Source organism: Phyllostomus hastatus, unplaced genomic scaffold, assembly GCF_019186645.2.
Source record: "Phyllostomus hastatus isolate PE091 unplaced genomic scaffold, TTU_PhHast_1.1 phas_contig_432, whole genome shotgun sequence".
NCBI lineage: Eukaryota > Metazoa > Chordata > Mammalia > Chiroptera > Phyllostomidae > Phyllostomus > Phyllostomus hastatus.
Window position 1 is genome coordinate 4,524,053 of NW_025333880.1, and position 21,864 is coordinate 4,545,916.

General features: G+C 34.8%; 1 protein-coding gene across 14 annotated transcripts in view; it reads right to left on the reverse strand.

The window, feature by feature from the left end:
* Positions 1-21,140, reverse strand: part of PPFIA2 (PTPRF interacting protein alpha 2) — a 465,199-nt gene extending 444,059 nt beyond the window's left edge. For all 14 annotated transcript variants that reach the window (XM_045845003.1, XM_045845002.1, XM_045844994.1 and 11 more), the window contains exons 1-2: positions 20,908-21,140; positions 16,469-16,719 (exon numbers count right to left, since the gene is read on the reverse strand). In XM_045845003.1, coding sequence (XP_045700959.1) covers positions 16,469-16,717 — 249 coding nt within the window. In that variant the 5' untranslated portion in view covers positions 16,718-16,719; positions 20,908-21,140. The remainder of the gene's footprint in view (positions 1-16,468; positions 16,720-20,907) is intronic.
* Between the last annotated feature and the right edge of the window lie 724 nt (positions 21,141-21,864).

Below are 21,864 nucleotides of genomic sequence, written 5' to 3' on the forward strand. Positions count from 1 at the left end.
GGGTGTGACTGAATTAAAATTATACTTATTTTTTGTCAGATAAGCAAAATATGTATTTGGGGGGATGCCACAGAATTTTAGTAATTCGTTTGTATGTGACATGAGATGAAAAAGGTTGAAACTCACTAGACTAAAAGGGACAGTGATTGTCCCTGACAAAATGGTGTGGCTCAGGAAAAGCCCCTTCACTTGGAGTTGAAACTCTGAAGGGTCATATTCTAGAAACAATAATCCCTGGATGATGGATCTTCCCAGAAATTATTGGAATAGAAGTAATTGAGGATTTCTGTTTTCCCAGTCACATGGCCAAAGCAAGTAAGTATCCCTCTGGAAGAAGATAATAATATAGCCCTAGAACTAAAATGGCCTCTACTATCAATTTTACAAATAAAATGACACACATACAAAAATAACCATGTACATGAGATGACAATAAGAATAAACAATTACACAAATAAAACAACAGTAACAGACCATAAGAGTTCCAGATATTAAAGTTATCTAAAAGACTTAAAATAATTATGCATACAGTGGTCTGGGTGAGAAAAGGCAAGATAGTAAATTCTCCCAGGAAACTGGAAATTAAAAAATAAAATAAAGCAAATGGAAATTATAGAATTGAAAAAGACAATAAACACAATAGGGAACTAAATAAGTGGGTTCAACAAGTGCCCATCAGTAAATGAGTGGATTAAAAAATTATAGTACATCTACATAATGGAATTTTATGCAGCAGAGAGAAAGAAGGAGCTCCTACCCTTTGCAACAGCATGGATGGAACTGGAAAGCATTATGCTAAGCGAAATTAGCCAGGTGATGAAAGATAAATACCACATGATCTCACCATAAACAGGAACCTAATCAACAAAACGAACAAGCAAGCAAAGTATAGCCAAAGACATTGAAATTGAGAACAGGCTAACAGTGATCAGAAGGGAGAGGGGAGGGGATAAAGGGAGAAAAGGGTGAAGGGTTTACAGGAATAATTATAAAGGACATATGGATAACAACAAGGGGGTGTGGAAATGGGGGAGGAAGGCAGGGAGAGCTGGGGTGGTGGGGAGGGGTGGGGGGAAAAGGCAGAAAACTGTACTTGAACAACAATAAAAAAATTTAAAAAGATAATTTAAAAATAAAAAAATAAGTGAGTTCAACAGCAAATTAGACACAGCAGAGAAAATTAGTGCACCAAAAGGTAGGTACAAAAGAAAAAAAAATGCCTAATGAATCATAAAGAGACAGAGAGAAAGTACAGAACAGGATGTAAGAGGCACAGAAGATGAAATAAGAAGAACAAGCATATGGGAAGTAGATTCCAGAATTAAAGGGGAAAAAATGTGACAGGAGCATTTCATTTTAAATTAGTAAAAATTTCCCCAAATTAATAGAACAGGAAAAATTAAAAGATACATTTTAAGCATATCATAGCAAAACTTCTAAAAAATTCTTTGCAGCATCCAAAATGGACAAAAAACAATCAAACAAAAAAGACAAATTGACCTTCAAAGAGGCAATGTTTAATTCACAACTGCCTTCTCAATAACAAAATTGAAGGTTAGAATAAAATATGTTAAGAGTGACGAGAGAAAATAATCAGTAACCTAAGTTCTACATCCAGTGAAAATAGCCTTCAGAAATAAAGGTGAGGCAAACATATATTCAAAAGCCTTTCAGCTGAGAAACTATTCATTTTTATATACTTACACTAAGGGAGATATGAGGGCTGTTTTTCAGGAAAAATATAAATGATTTCAGATGGAAGATTCGAGATCCAAATAGAATAATTAGTAACTCAAATAGTAAATGTGTAAATAATTCAAAAGGGATATTGCCTGTATAAAACTACAAAATAATATATTTCACTTAACACACATGGGAATAAAAGGCAGGGAAAGTATACATTAATATTATACTTTGAAGTTGGTCCGCAGGTTGTGGGTTATTGTTAAGCTGATTAACATTGTTAAGCTGATTAACATTATACTTTGTTATTTTGAGAGTACACACATATATATGCAATATATATGTTAAATGATAAAAAGATAGCAAAAGAGTATAAAACTGCCTGAGTAATAGAGGGGAAATTTATTTTTTTTAAAAGTATATTCAATTAGTTCAAAAGGAGGCACTGAATGTTAATAAAAAGGAACACAACCTGGATGGTGTAGCTCAGTGGATTGAGTGCAGGCTGAGAACCAAAGTGCCGCAGGTTCGATTCCCAGTCAGGGTACATGCCTGGGTTGCAGGTCATGGTCCCCAGCAACTGCACACTGATATTTTTCTCTCTCTCTCTCTTTCTCCCTCCCTTCCCTCTCTAAAAAGTAAATAAATAAAATATTTTTTTAAAAAGGAATGCAAAACAGGGAAATAGAGAGCCCTTAGGCAATAGATTGAGAACAAATATACAGGTAATTACAGAAAATTTAAAGAAACCAATAATTAAATAAGAAAGATTGATAGACTGCATGAAAATAAAATCCAGAAACTATTTGTGGGTCATCAGTGCAAAGACAGAGAGACATTGAAAGTAAAAGGGTAGAGGGGAGGTGCACAGTGCAACCACTCACAAAAAATAAATTCACTATAATCCTATTAAAAGCAGACAATGCAGAATTCATGAGAAAATGTCTGTCCCAAAACAGAAGTGGACACTTCATGATGACAGAAGGTTACAATGGCCATGAAAATAAAACAATGATGTGGTCAAATGCAACTAATAACAGCCTCAAACATATACAAAAATTAATAGAATTCAAGGAAAAATACCTCTATAATCATAGTGGGGGAATGTTAAAGTTTGTGATTACACCAACATTGAACTTTAGACTTAAAACTTTAAAATAAAGTTATATTTTTGTAAGGAAAATTAAATTTACCTAACAATATTACTAAACAAATGTGATTTCAAAGGTCAAATCTCTTCTACAAAAAGATCCTACCTAATAGATAAGTTTCTTTTAACTCTGGCAATGTCAGTCCCATGGATAATTTTATACAGGTTGAATATATTTCATAGGATCATATTCTAAATGACAGAGTATATCAGACAACTGTCTATAAGAATTTTTAAATGACACTTTTATGAATATTTTTCAATAATATGTCCCATATACAAAATTAACAAAGATAAAATAGTCTTGCTATTAAACTTGGTCCATTAAAAATCTATTGTAAGTCACCAATACAAGTCACTGCTAAACACACAAGTATAGATATATCACATATCAAAATTGAAGCAGATTACCCTGAAAGTTGGCACAGAAAATAGAGAATCATAGGTCACAATAATCAGGAAAATCAGTTTATTATAGAATAATGCAGTGTCAAATTCTAATCACATCCATTCTTGAACAACTCTACTTAATACCAAAATTAACATGCAATTTTAGGAATACTTCAAAGCAAAAATCTTCTTTTGCTAAATACTTTGGAAATAAATATCAATCTTTAAACCTGCCTTGTAAGGCAACCTGAGACCTCTTGACCACCTCCTGGTAGAGAAGGGGAGCAAGAATCAAGAGGGGTAAGATTTACCTTGTTCCCATAGCACACATTCAAAATTCTAATATTAAGGTAAAATATTCACTTCTTGAAAGGTAAAAATAAAATAAAATAAAAAAGGATTAGAAATTTTTATGTTGGGGGAAAATTCAAAATACAAGGAAGAAATTAACTATCATTCAGAATTTCAATCAAGAAATTCTGCCATGTTTAGGAAAAATTCCTAGATCTTTATGTAAAACAAAAATCACTAGACTTACAAATAAAACTTGGATTGCAATACAAAATGTAATTTAAAATTCAGGACCTATGTAACTTGGCCTACTAATCTTCAATAAGATTAAATTACAAAATTGTTATGAAATAAAGAGACAAGAAATAATCAGACAAGAAATATTAAGGGCTTACTAACAGCCTTTAGTAATACAGAGCTACTGTTTGTAAGCTAAATTGCAGAGATCAATGCAAAACTATATGGTGTAATTAACTAGGTATGATAATCATGTTTAAAAGGAATTCCACAATTATAGTTCTAAACTCTCGTTTTGCAAACTAAAACATTGTAGTGGTTGCTACTGAGCTTTGACCCATAAGGCCCTGAAATGAAATCGCCAGGAAAAGTAAACAGTGTGAATTTCAAGAATCTAGACTATTTTTTCAAACATTAACAAAAATAGATAAATCATATGTATGCTAATGTTCAGTATACCAGAATAAACTTTGAAATTTAGTGGAAAGCAGGTTAGACATTCATCTAATGGCTGTTTTTCTGTTGAAATCATTCCTTCTGAGAGAATTAGAGCAAGTAAAAAAATCAATAATTATAACAAAGTGATTCAAAAACAAAAAAAACAACCAAAACATTCTTTTACTTTTGTCCTTCTGTAAAATGAAAGTCCAATATAGATATCAAACAGCAGTAGTAGTATTATAACATCACAAAACAATCCCTATCACTTCTTTTGTAAAAATTGTCTTACTTTAGGCAATAAACTCCTTAGTAAAAGAGCATAAAAAATGGAAAAATAATTGAAATTTAAATTAAAAAATACTCAGATTAATACCCCTTATGCATATCTTCAAAGCAAATGATTCAGGATTTGTATCCTGATCTTCTTTGCTTTGATTTGTAAAATATTCAAAATGCCACCATCTCTTGATATAAAACCACTTCATTCTAGAACAGGCTTCAAGGTGCAATATCAACACCAGGTTATAGATACTATGACTTTATATATACAAAGACTCTGTAAACTGCATTTGTTTCTTGTTTATCAAGATATTATATATATTATATATTATCAAGATATTAAACATCTTGATAAAATATTAAATATCAAGATATTATGTATATAATATACATAGTATCTTGATAAATATCTAGACCATTGTGATATATATATATATATATCTATATCTATATATATATATATATATATAGAGAGAGAGAGAGAGAGAGAGAGAGAGAGAGAGAGATGCTGTCAGCTATTCACACTATATGGATTGCCAAGTAATCACCAAGTACATATCATGGAAATGTGTTCAATATGCAACAGAATGATTTTTATTTCATTTTATTACTTAATATTTTTGAACAACTACCAAATGCCAGATACTTTCGTAGGTAGAAATTACACCTGTGAATCACTGGAAAAGAATCCCCTGGCTCCATGAAACAGAATCTATCAGAGGGAGAAAGAATTAATAAACAGGACAAATAAATATAATATACACCGTGTTGGATGGTTATGTGCTATGGATTGAAACCTGAGAATAGGGATTGTTATACTAAGTAGGGGCTATTGCAATTTTAATTAGGGTGATCAGTCAGGGCCTCAATAAGAAGCTGATATTTAAGTAAAGCTTTGAATGAGTTGAGAAACCAAGTCACATGGTAGAAGGGCAACTTTCCCAGGCACATGGAAGAGCCACTACAAAATCCCTAAGGCAGTTGAATGCCTGACATGTTAAACAGTAAGAAACCAGAGGGGTGGGAATAGAGTGAGTGAGCTAGAAAATAGCAGGAGCTGTTAGGAGACAGATGAAAAGGAGGAGACAAGTGTTAAGCCCTGGACAGGTCCAAGACCTGGGCTTGCACTTTGAAATGGGCAGACATTTCAGAGATCTGAGTAGATGTAAAATGAAACATGATGTACCTTTCATCAGAATCAGGGTGTTACTTGCTGTTGTTTTGGCAGCAGCTAATGAGATACAAGGACCCAAACAAGGAGACTATTTAAGAAAATCCTGTCTAACCCCCAGATATGAGATGGTGACTCTGACTAGGGTGGAGTTGAAGAGGTGATTAAAGTGGTTCAATTCTACAGCACTTTGAAGATAAAACTGAGAGATTTATATGCTAGATTAAATACAGAATGAGAAAAAACTTAGACACTAAGGTTTTGGCCTAAGATTATGGAATAATGACATTGCTATTATTAATTGACATGCAGAAGACTAAATAAAGATCACAAACTCAGGTTTGGACATGTTAAATTTCTCTATTTCACAATGAGTCTGAAGGTCTTGGAAATATCTGGATTAAAAATGTACATTCGGCACCATAAACATTCAGATGATATTTAAAGCTAAGAGTTGGAAGAGGTCATCCATGGTGTCAGTAGAGGCTTAAGAAAAAGCATGGGAACCATGTCCTGGAATAATCCAATCTCAGTGAGAGAGGAGGATGAGGGGGTAGCTAACAATAAAGACTGAGGAGTGAGCAATGAAGTAGGATAAACCAGACAAGTGAGATGACTTAGCAGGGGTGTCCAACCTTTAGGCGTCTCTGGGCCACATTGGAAGAAGAGTTGTCTTGGGCCACACATTAAATACATTGTAACACATAATCACAAAAATATCTCATAATGTTTTAAGTAAATTTATGATTTTGTGTTGGGCTGTATTCATAGCCATCCTGAGTCACATGCAGCCCACAGGCTGCAGGTTGGACACCCCTGCCTAGAGCCAAATGAAAATGCTTCAGGAAAAGAGAAATATACTGTGTCTATTGATGAACAGGAAAGAAGACAGAGAATTGATCATTGCATGTAGCAATATAGGGATTATAGATAATGTTTACAAAAGCAGGTTAGATAAAGTGCATTGAATGAATACCCGACTGAAGTGGATTCAAGAGAAATTAGAAAAAACAAGTGTGTGCAATTAAAACAATGTATTTTGCTGTACTGGGAAAGATAAATGGGGTGGTAGCTTGGTAAGGCAGGGTCATTAATAAATTTTTAAATGGGAGAAACATAAGAATATTTAATGCTGTTGGTTATAATCCATTGGATATGGAAACTCTGATGATGCAGAAAAAAAAGAGGAGGAAAGTGTTGTCCCAGAAGAGCAAGAGAGGATGAGATCTAGAACACAACAGAGAGTTGGCCTCTTCCAGGGACATGCACGGTTCACCACAGTTGAGGATTAAAGGCAATGAAATAACTAGAAATAACAATGAGTTTTAAAAAATTAGAAATATATGTGGTATTCAGTGCTTTATAGGCATTGCCTTCTTGTTGCCATGATGTATTTCTATGAGCCATAATTGGCCAAGGTCTTAAAATAAAATAAAGAATAGATATCAGCAACACTATACAGAACCTGATATAGAGTAGGCCCTAAAATACTTGTTGAATAAATAGTAATTGTTTATTAAAAGGCTCTAATTGAATTAATAAAGCTAATGTGTATGCCCTTTATAATCCTTTGAAATTAACAAAGTATACAACATATTAGAGAGAATTTGAATTCCCTCACTTATATGTAAGTAAACACTAACAAACCCATTATCAAAGGGTTTGGCAAAGTTGAAAGTAAAATCTAGATATTACACTTCCTAGTTAAATACTTTTCCACGGGACCCACATGCTCTTGTTTATTAAAAGGACATAATGGGCTAAGGACAAAGTAGGCTAAGTCCATAAAAAGGCAAATTCATGATATCATAACTGAGGATTTGGGATCCTTGAATATTTGTGCTCAGTATAATTATACTAACCCTAATAATCACTTCACATTTTGTTTGCCTTATTGGAACTTAGGAATAGTTATGAGAAATGCTTTCAATGGCCCATGTCTCTTTAAGAAAGTTTCTAGAGAAATTTAACATTTCTTTAAATCTAGATGAATATAATGAAATGAAGGAGATGGCTCACAGTAAAACAAATGTAAGCCATGAATGGAATCCTGATGAGTACCACTTACCCACAGTGTGGTGTTGAACAAGTTATTTAACCTCTCTTTGCCTTAGCTTTATCATCTGTAAAATGGGAATAATAATCATAACGAGCTCATTGGAATGTTTTGAGGATTCACTGAAATGATACATCTAGACAATTTAATGAATGATCTAGATTCAGAAATCAGCATTATTACCTCTTCTCATTCCCTCAGATGAAGAAATTGAACCTCAAATAAAATTTCAGACAGTTATCTTAGCTTTTCTGCTCATGCTTAGATAGTAAACTATCTGTCCTTTTTGGGGGTAAGTTAAAAGTCTATTTCATAATTCTAGTTCATAATAGGACTATATAATATACAGAGCTCTGATCTCCTACCCAACCTGAAGCTTCCACTCTCGTACTAAGTTCAGGCTTGTTTTAAGCTTTGAAGTCTTCACTGAAGGCTGGGGGCATGGTGGTCTGTCTTTACTCTGACATTCTTCACTCACATCAACTATTTCTGGCTCTGTCAGAGTCAGGGCCCGATAGAGAGAAACTGGAAAAATCACAGTGGTATATGACTTACCCAGGTGTCATCCATGGTCAGTCAGGGCCTTCTGAAGGGTAAATATATAATCAGTGACCCTCCTTCTGGAGTATGTTTGTGGCTGTGCCAAGTAAAACTGCTTCTTCCCCGGTTTTACACGACCTGCATGGAGTCTCTTCTCTGATACTAAACTCCCAATTCATCACGCACTGCTCACCATTTAGGAGGTAGGACTTCTAACAAGGAACTCACTCTGTGAGTTTACACAAACTTAACTCTAAGCGAGCATCCCTTTTGAGGGTCCCATTTGCTTTTAAAAAAAAATCACCACCTTTTGTTTTGGCATTGGAGGGTTATAGCTTGTCAGAGGTATGCCATACCATAGTGCAGGGCATCGCAAGTCACAGCTAACTTCAGACTCTACATCCCTCAGCTTCTGGAGGAAACAAACACATGGAGCTCTCTGAATATTTTTCCTGAAGCCCTTCTCATTTAGCTAAGTTGAATGGGAATCACTCAGCCCTCACATGTGGAATGGTACATGCAGCAAACCAACAGCTCTCCAAGACAGCTCCATCTCTCTTCAAGTTTTACCACCTCAAACTGTAGAATCTTAAAAAGGAGTTTGAGCTAATTCTGGACTTATTAGTTGGACTATATTTTAGCACCTCCTGTAAGTAAGGTTTTGTACCTCACTTATTTAGCCTCCCCTCAAACAGAAAGACTCCTTTTTAATATGTGGATACTTAAATAAAACATTGCCTGGGATAGTGGGAGTGTTCAGAGATGTTAGCAATTGCTATTATTTATCTAACTTTATTATTTAACATTTAAAGAGTGGTCAGATGAGGAGTTGCCCATATTAAAAATAAATAGAGGGAAAAGTCAAAATGATTTAAAAACCAAGACAGTTTGGTGTCATAAAAGTCAAGAGAGTAGGTATTTTGTTTTGGTGAGAAGGGAATGATTACAGTGCCAGATTTTGCAGTGAATTTTAATAAAACAAAATAACTGCACTATCAATTGATTACTTGTGACTTGATTTCAAGCAGTGAGTTTAGAGGGAAAGTCAGACTGCATTTGTTTAAAGAGTGAATAGAAGGAGAAGAAATTGAGACAATGAGGACACACAAGTTGGGAAATAAGTTTACAGGAAAAGAAACCTATGCAGAGACAGTGTTTTGGTTTTGTAGTTATTATTGGTTTATATTTGTCATCATTTTACTTTTAAGAAATAGATTTTAATGTTACCCACCAAAAAACAGTTTGTGTGTGTGTGTGTGTGTGTGTGTGTGTGTGTGTGAGAGAGAGAGAGAGAGAGAGAGAGAGAGAGAGAGAGAGAGAGAGAGAGAGAGAGAGAGGGATGGGAAGAGGGAGAGAGAGAAATTGAAGATAGCAGAGACAGGAAAAATCATTAGAGGAGATGAAAAGGAGGGATCAAGAATTTAGATTTCAGTATTAATCCTAAGCAGGAAAGGCAATGCTTAAGATTGAAGGCAATGCTTAAGATTGGAGAATGTATGTAAATAAAGACAGTATGGGTGTAAACAAGTGTACACTGGTACATAAGCAAAGAATGTATATTGAAGGACAACATACCTAGTAGCCTAGGAAAGGGATGATTATGAAGAATTAAGGACATGGGAATTTCAAGATAAAATAATTAATAGCATTGTTTGGCACAAAGATTCAAGGGGCATGAAGAATGAAAAATATCAATAGATTTGCAAAATATGCATCCATTGGTAGCATATAGAAATGTATTTTTAGAAGAATGATGATAAAAGGAGTCTGATTGAAAGGGTTAAGAAAAAGAGATAAATAAATAGAATAAAAAGATATAAATAATGAAAAATAAAAGCTGCAAGTAAATACAAGTTCATTTGGCCAGGGGTTAAATAGCTAACTGGTAGAAAGAAAAGTGCATTAAGAAAATAGAATGACTACAATAAAAGGTAGCAAAAGATGCAGCATCTTTCTCTGACAGGAGCGAGGGAGCAAATGCTTAGTGTGATGGCTTAGGTTTCCTTGAAAAGTAAGAAGTTCAGTCTAGATATTATCTTCTCATCACAATAGGGAAGGTTGTTGTTTGATTAATCAAGGGACATGTGAGAATGGCCTTTGTAAGAAGTGGAAAATTTGGAAAAAGTAACTAGAAGAGTGTAGTTAAGAAATATTCTAATATAAATAAATAAATAAGCTTGTAAGTGTGAGAAAGATTTTTGAGAGTACCAATTTTCATGCTTTTAATGTTCATTATTACCCAATAAAATTGTGCATTTAGGTTTGGCTAAGAATAATGATGATAATATCTATGGTAATAACAGCATCAATAGCTGAATTTAACATTTATTGAGCATGTACTATCTATGAGTCACTGAATTGATCATTTGACATGTTCCAGCTCATTTATTGCTCATAATGATCCTAAATGGCACAGTCTATTATTATTTGAATTAACTACTTTAACCAAGGTTATTGAGTTAGTAAGTAGCAAGCCAAAAAGATACCTAGGTAGTGTGCCTCCAGAGCAAAAGTGACTTCTGTCCCTCTCTGCAAGTTTCACTTAAATATTTTGCATTTTTAAATGTCAAAATATAATCATATTTCTCTTCTCCACCGGTAGCCTCTTTTAATTTAATTCCCCTTCTGAGTGTACACTAGCACATCCTAGTTTATGAAAATACCCCCTGATGTTTTATAATGTTCAGGGTTTCTGATGTACATGTACACATCTCTTTTCAACCACTACTACATCTCTTGTCATCCCTTCTTCGGATTAAGAGAACAGAGTTTCAGAGAAGTACAGTTATTTACCAATGATTCCTCAACTAATAAGTGGAAGAACTTCAATTCATATTCAGATCTTCTGACTCAAGTCAGAAGCCCTGGCCATTAAGTTCATTACCGGTTCTTGTTTCTTCTTTCTCCTCAATATTCTTTCTGTTTATTGACTCTATTAGATTCAAGATTCACAGTCCTATTGTAAATTCCTACATTTCACCAAAACTACATTACATTATCATGATAAACCTTCCCTATCCTAATGATGACCCGAGTGACTCTTAGCTTAGATTATGCAGCATTATTTTAGCAATAGATCAATTGCACTTATGGTCCTGTGCTTCATCCCTCCTTGTAATTTTGCCATGTAATTTTGTACTGCTCTCCACTTTGTCCCTGGTCTTGACTGAGTAATAGTACAAAAAGAAAAAATAACAAGAAGAAGCTTAAAGAGCACATGATTGTTTCTGCTTTACTCTTACACCTCTCCATGACCATGAATAGCCCAGTCTATTGCAGGATTAGACACATGCATAGCACTGAGTGACCCCAGTTGGTCTAGCCAAGGCCATCCATACCAGACAATGGCCAGTACAGCCCACTGAGTCAATTTTCAGCTAGCCAGTGGCACAAGTGAGCACAGCCACACCAACCAACCCATGACACAGAGCTTTTGTGTTGTTTATCACACAGCATTATTTTAGCAATAGATAGCTAATGCATGAGTATTATGCAATATATCCTAAATCAAATATCAGAATAACACCTCTTCGTTATTATCGTATCATGTCATTAGTTCAAAATTCTACTGATTATCCTATATACAAACTCCTGTCCTTAGCAGTCACCACTCATGAGTAGGCCACACTCCTCCACTGCCACTGTATAAAACATCATTCCTACCCTAAAGGTCTTCAGTAAACAAAACTGTTAGTATTCTCATTATTTAATTCCTATTTAGTCTTCTTCAAGAAAACAAAGGGGGATACTGCTAGCTCATTGGTCTTCTTTGTGAAAATCAGGAACCTCCAAGCCTAACCTGGAAAGCAGGGTATAAGCTGAATTTCTAGCCCCCAAATGTCCTTGAGCAGGGTCCCATGCAAAACTCTACTGCCCCACAAGAAATACCCTTCAATAAATTCCAACCTTTCCTTAAAAATGACTTTCTAAAACCTCTTTCTACATTAAACTTTCTGTAGTTAATCACAGCTAATGTTATATCTCAAATATTTTTAGTATGTCTATAATTTTTTCACACTATATTAATTTGGATCCACTTACATAATTTTTGCTAAGCAACTTTATTCCCTAAGTTCTCTGGGAGCCAAATTATATTCCTTTTTCCTTTATTTCCTTTATAAACATATGTAATCATTTAGTCACACACAGGAAGCCCTCAATATATATTAAATAAGGTAACAAAAAGAATTTTAAACTTTTATATATGACTTTTCTCAATAAAAATCTCCTTGCCTTCAATTTTTCTTTAAATAATCTTAATAACCATATTAGTAATTAACATTTACCCTGATTTCAAAAATGTAAGACTGCTTATTTTATCAATATACCCAGTAAATTGTTCTAATGCTCAGTGATATGTATATACCTGAGCATTAGAACCATATGTGTATATATTTATATATATGTAAATTAGTTAAAACAAATATAATCACTGTCATATTTAAGGCCTTATCAATTATTTGGTTTTTACTTATATTATTACTTACATTATTTTCTTCAATTGGCATAAACTACCCTTTAAGACATCATGAGTAGGAGCTACCGGTTATAGCATGGAATCTGAAAATCAGACTCAAGTTGATGATGTATGGTAGAATCACAATACAAACCAGATCTTCCTATTTCAAGTTTATTGCTCTTTTTTACATCAAAACACATATACATTTAGTTCCGGTTTTGTTTTCAAAGCCCATATTACTGGTACTCTACTGGTGCAATGGTTGTAGATGATTAACATGCTCCTGTTCTCAAGGGGCTTACATAATCAAGTAACAACAATAATATGGTACATGATAAAGGTAAAAAACATGGAGGAAATGTACTCGGTGAAGAGAAGTCTTCTGGGAAGATACAGAATCTTGGCTGGGATGAAAAGTGAGTCAGACAAAGATATTGAGGAGGAACATTATGGGCAGAGAAATAAATATGCATTAAAAAAGACTGGAATAGATGAAGTTTGTGGGGACACTGCAAAGAGTGAACTGTTATTCAAGCATACAACATTACACATTTACAAAAGTGAAAATGTTAGTTAGTAGAATAATGAAGCTGTTCAACACCCTGTGTAGCAGAAAAACAGAAAATAAGAAATAATAGAGATAATTGAGGGTTATTTAATAGATTATAAACAGTATGGCCCAAAGAGGACTGAATTCAGAGAAGAGGGAGAAAGCATTATCCATGAGGACTCTTGGGTGTCTGGGTGAAGAATTCAAGCAGATTTGGTTGAGAAATGGAAGACAATGACTGAGTTAGGGGCATATTGAATCTGAGGTTCTGTGGAATATTTAACTCGTTCTATGTAAGGTACAAAACTGAGAGTCTATCCTGGAGATATAGAATAATTTAAACTTATCAGCACTGTTTAACACCTTTACACCCAATCACATAATAAAGAACTAAACACTATGGTTACAACACCTTTTATATAGTTAGGGTTGTTAAAATCATTGCTATATTTGTTTACAAAGTAATGATAGGAGAGAAAGTGACTAAAGCAAAGTACCAAATCATCAATACCTGGTAGTGTTATATGGGCAATTTTTACAATGATATATCATAGAGTTTGACTCTGAATTCTTGCCCATGTTTGCTAAAGTAATTTTCATTATTTATGTTATTTCAGTAGTTTTCAACTTTACATGCTATATCTGCCTTAAAACTCACATTTACAGTAATCATTTTCTTCTCCAAGCTAAATGACAAATGCGGTGCCAAGAAACACAGCAGGTACATTGCTAACAAAATATTCAAAAAGATTCAAAGGTACCAATTAAAGAAGAATACTCCTCTGTTACATACAGAAAACCTATCATCCATAAGGTAAAGATTAGGTTATTAAAAATCTGCTTTGAAGAAATGGCAAGACCATCACTATTTTAAAAACTTGTGGATTACTAGGAGTATTCAATGTTTATAATGGTGAAACACAAAACAATGGTAAAAAAGTGTGTCCAAGTATTTGTAAAACAGACTGAAACCATATGCATCTAAACATAGAAGTTCATAGTCCCTAGTATATAATTTCTGAACCTATACACTCTATAAACAGGTAATTTATTTATAAGTGTATTGCAACCTTGATTGGTGGCAAAGCCAGACCTGTACTAACATGAGACATTTATAGTTTTTATTTCTTCCATGCAATAAAAGTGTTCATAGACATGAAAATGTATAATTATGGGGTGCTATCCAGAATCTTTCTAGAGGAGTGTTCTATGACATATATTACATAACTACAAAAAAAAATTCTTAACTGTAAAACACAGCTGGCCCCAAGAGGTTTGGATAAGAGATTGATTAAAATTCAAAACTTGAAATTTTAGGTCATGTTATAAACTTGATATTCAATATAACAGAATTTCTAGAAGGAAAATGTTTCATTCTTATATCCTTAAGAGAGATTTATCTATACACTATCATTGTATAGGAAAACATTTCCATTTTTTTCTTTTTGCCTCAAAGTATCTTCTTGTAGTAATTTATATTTACAGTATCCTTATGAAATAATCACTCATTTTTGTACAGAGAAAAAAAATAAAAACCCAGTTAGAATCACTTTGATAGAGTTGGGATCTAAATTGGTATCATCAGGCTTGGATAAGATATAAAAAGATAAATGTAGGAAGGGTACTTGCATATTCTTATACTTAGGACCAAAGAGCCGACTTCCAAGAAGAAGGGAAAATAGGAACGCAAGTAGCATTTATGCAACTCAGTTAAAAACTCCATTTGACTACTTCCCCAGGACATATTGAAACTTGTCCCTAAATATAACACAGTCCTAGGTTTTTTAATGGAATGTTCTATCCAAAAAGAGAAATGAGTGCCTGATTCTATGCTTGTCACAGAAGACAGTGCATAGCATGACTGGTTAAGGGACCACACTTGTAACAACAGTGTTGACCAACTCAGTCTCAGTGAAGAGTAAGCATGATGATGATCAGTTTAGAAATTACCTTATGAAGAACAATTGCAAAGACTGAAGTATCTAGCTTGAAAAATAAAATTTTTGGTTAAGATATTTGAAATAAATCAACTCATTCTTTGTAATTAAATAAACCAGTGTACCAACAGGTGAGAGTTACTAGAAACACTGTATCTCGAAACAAGACAAACTGAAAATGAAAATGTAAAGGACTGGGACAGGTGTTATACACAGAGGGTTATGGGATTACCTAATGGTGATGTGACTGACAAAAGGTTCTAGGCAGTCCTTTCCATTCCAAATGTGATCAAAATCTCAGCACTACTGTCCAAGTTGAGCTGGGTTTAGAATTTTATCATCTTTGATTATATAATTTTAATATTTATGAAGACATAATGTTTACAAGATATAACATCACAGAGAGAAATCAAATCTTCAACATTGCTATTGTACTTAAAGCAGAGAGCCAATCAAACTTGCATTTACAAGAAATATATAGTTTATTTGAGGTGATTATTAAAAATCTCATTCATATTTCATGCTTTTTCTTATACTGAGAATAAACACAATTATGCTATTCTTAAATAAGAAAATTGAGTTATTATTAACTGGAAATTCTTAAAATGTTAATATTCTTTTTCACAAAATAATATTCTTGACAAAAATATACTAAAAATAACTCATCTAACAATTTTAAGTTGGTGAAAATAGGGCTTAAGTTTTGCCTTTTTCCTAATTTCCAGAATAATTTATTTAAAAAGAAAACTCCGTAAAACATTTTTGAGTGGAGAGGGTAGGTAATACATCAATAACTCCAAGAATTTTTAAGCAGGTGTTAGGCATTTTTAAAGAATGACATGTAAAAAATAGACAGTAGACTTCCAAACTACTGTCACTTTTGAAGACAGAACACACAACTGAAAATGAAAAGTACACATTTTCACATGCCGTGATTATGTTTAAAATGCAAGGGAAGAAGAGAAAATCAACTATTCCCACATTCTGGTGACAGGTAGCTGATCAACAGGTGATTTTCTAATCTCACCAAAACGTAAAAAAACAAATTAAAAAAAGACCAGATAGGCACTCAGTGCTTTTCCAATCACCAACATACCACATTTTCCTTTGAGACAAGTTTTATGTGAGTTAATTATCTATTCTTAAATTTTTCTCACCAAAACATGCATATCATATATTTTAAGGAAAAAAATAATTATAAGAATGGGAATAAAGCAAAGCTTACTCAATTCTTATCACATTTTCTATTGCAATAGGAAGGGCAAATGCTACCAGGAGGCGTACCTGTGGCAGGGCTGAATTGAGCTGTCTCTGGAGCGAATCTCTGTCATAGATGACATCCTGCAGTCTTTGCTGGGCAAGTGAAAGACTTTCTTGTGTCTCTCGAAGGGTGTCTAGAAGACGGTCCCTTTCATCTAGCATATTCACCATCAGCTGCTCAAAATGGGAGTCTGAGTCCGAGCCACTGCTTTGGGACCCCCTTTGGCTCATTGGGGTGTCCTCATTAATCGTGGGCATCACTTCACACATCATTGCTTAAATAAAGTAAAAGGGAGGGAAGTCTTAGTAAAGAAATGGTTGCCAATAATGCCGCCTGGCCCTCAACTCACCAAATGCTTAGCAGCTCATTAGCCTAATGTCCCTTTATCCCTTACCCACTGCCCCAACTCCAAGCAAACTAAATATTTTGACCGCAATGAAAAACAATTCATTGACTTCCAATAACCAACATGCTCGCTTTTAATGAAACAGCTTGGTTTCACCTATTAAAGTTTTTTTTTCATGATTTATGCCACCTAATTAAATTTATAATAATATATTTCTATTAATTGATCATCTTTCTTCCCCTGCAAGTTTACAAATCCCTTATTGCTAACACCTCCATGTTACTTGTATTTGTTGTATTGTTCACAACAAGCACAGTGTCTGGTACTTAATGGGTGGGCAGCAAATTATTTTTAAATGACTTAAAAAATTCAGTGAATTAGTGTTCACTCCTTTGTTTAGGAAAATTCACAAATAAGTGAGTATTCTGTTGTATAATAATCAGTTTTTCCTTTTTAATTTTATCAACAGATTTTTTTCACACCAGTTTAAAGCTTCTTGACTTTACAATTCCCAATGTTTTAATTCTATATGCTCTCTTCTTAAATTCCTGCAGTAGCCTAGCAATTGAATTAGATATAAGCTTTATGAAATAGACTGAGGTACATAAATTTGTTTAGGTTAATATACTACTAATTGTACTTAATATTCCTTTGTATCCTGTGAGCTGCATTGTCTGCTTTTCATCCAAACAATATGAACTAACACTATTTCAGATATTGCATAAAACAGATGCCATAAATCACATTAGCTAATGTAGTAACTTCACATCTTAGCTGCTAACCAGAGGCTCATAACCATGAAATAAACAAACTGCTCAGGGTATTTTTTAAATCATTTAATAATTTGATTTAAAATAGAAAACACAGACATTAGGATATAACATTGATCTACTATGTGGCATTTTAATAATCAGAAATTATCTCATTTTATCTTTTATCCTCTATCTTATACTTGAAAAAGAATCAAACTCATTTCTGGCTCAGTTCTTGTACAGAGGCCAGGGGCTATTAATTAGAGGGCTTGGTTTTGTAGAAGGCTGATTTAGAGAAAGGCTGGTTTGGCTGTTGATCCTAAAGTATTCTTTGGTTTTGTAATACAAGATCAATTCATTTTTTCTGCCTACATATACCTGTCTCTAGAGAAAGTGTTTATGGTGATATTTTCAAATAAAATGTCAAGGCTCACTAACTCAATAGCTAATTACTTTTTATGTGATTTTTCATATAAAATGAGTTATTGAGAAGATAAATTCAATTATCTATGAATGATTTGGTCAGGCCTCACTGAAAACTATGAGAAAGTTCCAGAAAGATGAGAGGAAAGTACTTTTCTGACTGATATCTTATGTAAAAAAATTAATGAGGGTGATTTTTAGAATAATTCAAGACAATGCTTTCAATTATTGCTCATCATTCAAAACAGTGGGCTACCTGAAGGTAAGAATTTGACTTGTTCAATTTCTTATTCACCCTAAAATAAATAACAGTGTAGATACACAAGATATACTAATACACACATATGCATGCACATACACACATAATTACTATCATTAAATACTTAATGATGAAAATATAATATTTGTTGTATTTTTTCAATTTGAATGCTATTGAAACATTAAAACAAATATGACACTCTTTTCTAATGCTACAAATTGTCTTTACATTGATTGAAAAGAAATTACAAAACAAAAAAAGCGTTCCAAACACAGTGAAATATTTCAGACAATTAGTTCACTTGCCATGCATGAAATATATACACTGAACAGCTGTGTCATTTTGATAAATCATTACTAGGAGCCAATGTAGGTTTTTTTTTGTTTGTTTGGTTTTGCTTTTTTGTTTGTTTGGGGGTTTTTTGTTTTTGTTTTTGTTTTTTTACATTCAAGGTTACAACAAAATAATAGGAGAGGAAATGGTAGCATGATGATAATTCATGCCAAAAGATTTGTGAGATTTAAATTTTGGGTTTACTTAAACATCATTAAATTAGTATTTTAAATATTTTATCTTTCTTGAAAGAAAGCTAATAGCCCATCTTCACTTTGAATAACTTATAAAAACTTTATATTCCAAGGAAAAATATAACTTCAGTGATTACCTCCACTATAATTTTCTCCTGAATGTACTACCCTAATTCCAACAAAGCCCTACTGTCACTGTGGGGCATTAGACATTTACAAACTTTAGGCTCTTACAGATCAATATAAAGCTGGTTTTTGATTCAATCCAGAGATGCTATGATGAGAAACACCTTAGGGACTTAAAAAGTCTATTAAATCTGCACTCAAGAGAACTTGATTCAATTTCACTTCTGTAGTATGTGAATAAGGGAGAGTCACTTCACCTGTCAAAACTTTAGTTTTCTCTTTTGTAGAGTTAATAATCTATGCTTTTTTTAAAAAAGCCTGTTTTAAGGCTCTTATAGTATATGTGACTGAGATCATATAGTAAAATAATAGTGTTATTACAAATTTAAGTATTTATTTCTATTATATAGTGACCAATATTCATTGTTGTAGAAAGAATATTTTGCTTTTATGATTCATTCTGCTTCCATGCCTAAAGGTTTAATTCCAGTGGGTACTCTGAACTCTCCAAATCCAATAAAAAAAATCAAACTATGCAAAAGTTACCTGGAAACATGCTGCTTTTCTTTACAACAGTCAACTCAAATAAGTAAATCTAAACTCTTCTCAAAAAAACTAGGGAAAAATGTTTCTACAAAAAATAAGGCCATTTTCATAAACTGCCTTGGCTTCTTACAATAGAACTCAGATTCTAGCATAAATCAACAAATACTTATATAATCCTTAAAATATAATATAACCTATTTCTCAAAGGCACATTTTAAATATTAAAAGCAATGAAAAATCTTGTGTGAGTTAAACAACTTCTTATAGAATAGATGACATCTGAAGCAACTTGCACAATCCAGAAGGCTATGGTCACTGAACCTCTAGTATATTTCATCCTCATATACCACTTTTAACTTTTATAATCATTTCCAAAATTAAAATTGCCTTGCATATCATAATTTATGAGAAACATGGAAGGGACTACTAATAGTGTGCTTTGACATTTGCCTTTTCATCTCCTCCTCCCCAAAGTCAATTGGATACAGGGATTATGTTATCCTCTTCTAGATGGTGATGTCTTGTTCATTAAATTACTGAAGGTTACCAAACCTAGTAGAGATTATTTTATCAAAGAAGGGAAAAATAATAATAAACTTGATTGGCTTAACTATCCCAGGGTTTGGTTTGAATAATTTTATACAAGGAAAACCAACTCCCTCATTCTTAGCACATAACCTTGACTGTCTTCTAAATCTCTCAGATTTCAAAATAAAAGTTTGAATGCCCACTGGAGTCATTACCCAAAAGCTTTCAAGATCCTATGTGTTTCTTGGCAATATATACCCTTCAAGCAGTACCTATTCAGATATAATAGTGGTATAAAAGCCTACAAAAGGCTTTTTTTCTCTGTCAGTGAATCACTTTATTCAGGCAGATCACCAGGATTTAGACCCCAATAGAGGCAAAGATGAAATTATTTTTGGTAGTTAGTTTCTTTTGCAAAGATTTAGTCTTAACTACTCCAGCTCCGTCTCAGTTAACCCACAGAAAAGTAATTTGGTGAGAGAAATCCTAGCCATTGTCTGATTGATTACATTACATGAATATTCCTCCTCCTGTTTAACTCTTTGAAATCCCCTGTCCTCTGGAAATATTATCACCTCTAAAGGAAGCATTTTACACTTTCTTTACCCCAGCTGATTTACAGATGGTCAAAGAGCGAGCACACCTACATGGCTGGACAGTTATCTCTCGGCCACACCCCCCACCCCCCAGAAGAAGTTGACTTCATAATTTCCACACTTAAAATTCTTCATTATGCCCAACAAGAGAGAACCAACTGGGAAGCGGGTAGAGAAATAGGAGGAGGGATAGTAGGGGTGGGGGGAGAAAGTCAAAGAAGGTTCAGAGAGTAATTGGCAAGAAGAATTTGCATATCATTTTCCCTGGGGGTGGGGTGGGGCCGCGGGTGGGGAGAAGGAAAGTAAATAAATAAATAAAGCGGTAAGGAAACCCTGTAACTCAAATACAGTTTTTGTACCTAATATCAGTAATTTCGGATCCTGCTTCTTCAATTGATCAATGACAGCCGCAGTCTCCGGCTCCACTCGAGGGGAGGCTCACGCCGGGCACTCCTGGACCATTTCCCTAGCAACGGGAGGAGAAAGGCCGCTGAGACACCGGCGAGCCCCGGCGCCCTCCCGGAACGTGCCCTGGCTCGGCGGCGTGGCAGCAGCTTGACATCCTCCCGCAGCTCCGTCAGCAGCCAAAAGGAGAAGCGTCCATCGGAAAAATGGCATATTACAAATTTTGCTTTGGGAAGCAGAGCTCGGTTCAGACCATTGTCAAAGGGAGGAGAGGGGGAGGCGGCTCTTAAAGCAGCAGCGGCCCCTTTGCCCAGCCGCCGCAGCTCAGCGCGTGCAGCTGGAGACCGGGCGCGCGGAGCGGGGGACAGGGGGCTAGGGATGGACTTGCAGAAACTTAACCTAGCGGCGCTGCTCCCCCTCCGAGTCCAAGCCACCTGGAGGGTATCCACCCACCTCCCCCGCCAACCCAAACGCAAGCTTTGGGAAACAGAGTGATGAGTATCTGGAAGGGAAGTTTCCCATCTTGCCCCCCACCTGGAGCCCCTTCGGAATTTGTGGCTAACGTGGGGAGTCGGAAAGCCAAAGGGAAGAGAGTCCCAAGGAAGGGAGAAGCAGGACAGTTCCCCTCCTGGCTTCCAGCTGCGCTTCGGTGTCCCATTTCACCTAAGAGAGGTGCTTCTTCTCTGCAAAGCGAAGCCGTCAACCCCCTACACCCAGCTTCTCCTCCCAGCCTCTTTGCAAGCCTCCTTGCTCGCTAGCACCAACCAACCTGCTGAGATCCGGTTTGGATGCTACATCTCCTCTCCCCACTTGCCTCGTGCTGTCGCTGCTGCTGCTGCTCCTCCTCCGTCTCTCCCCACTCCTCCTCCTTGGCAGCCGCCACCTCCTCTTCCCCTGGAACAAGGGCTTCC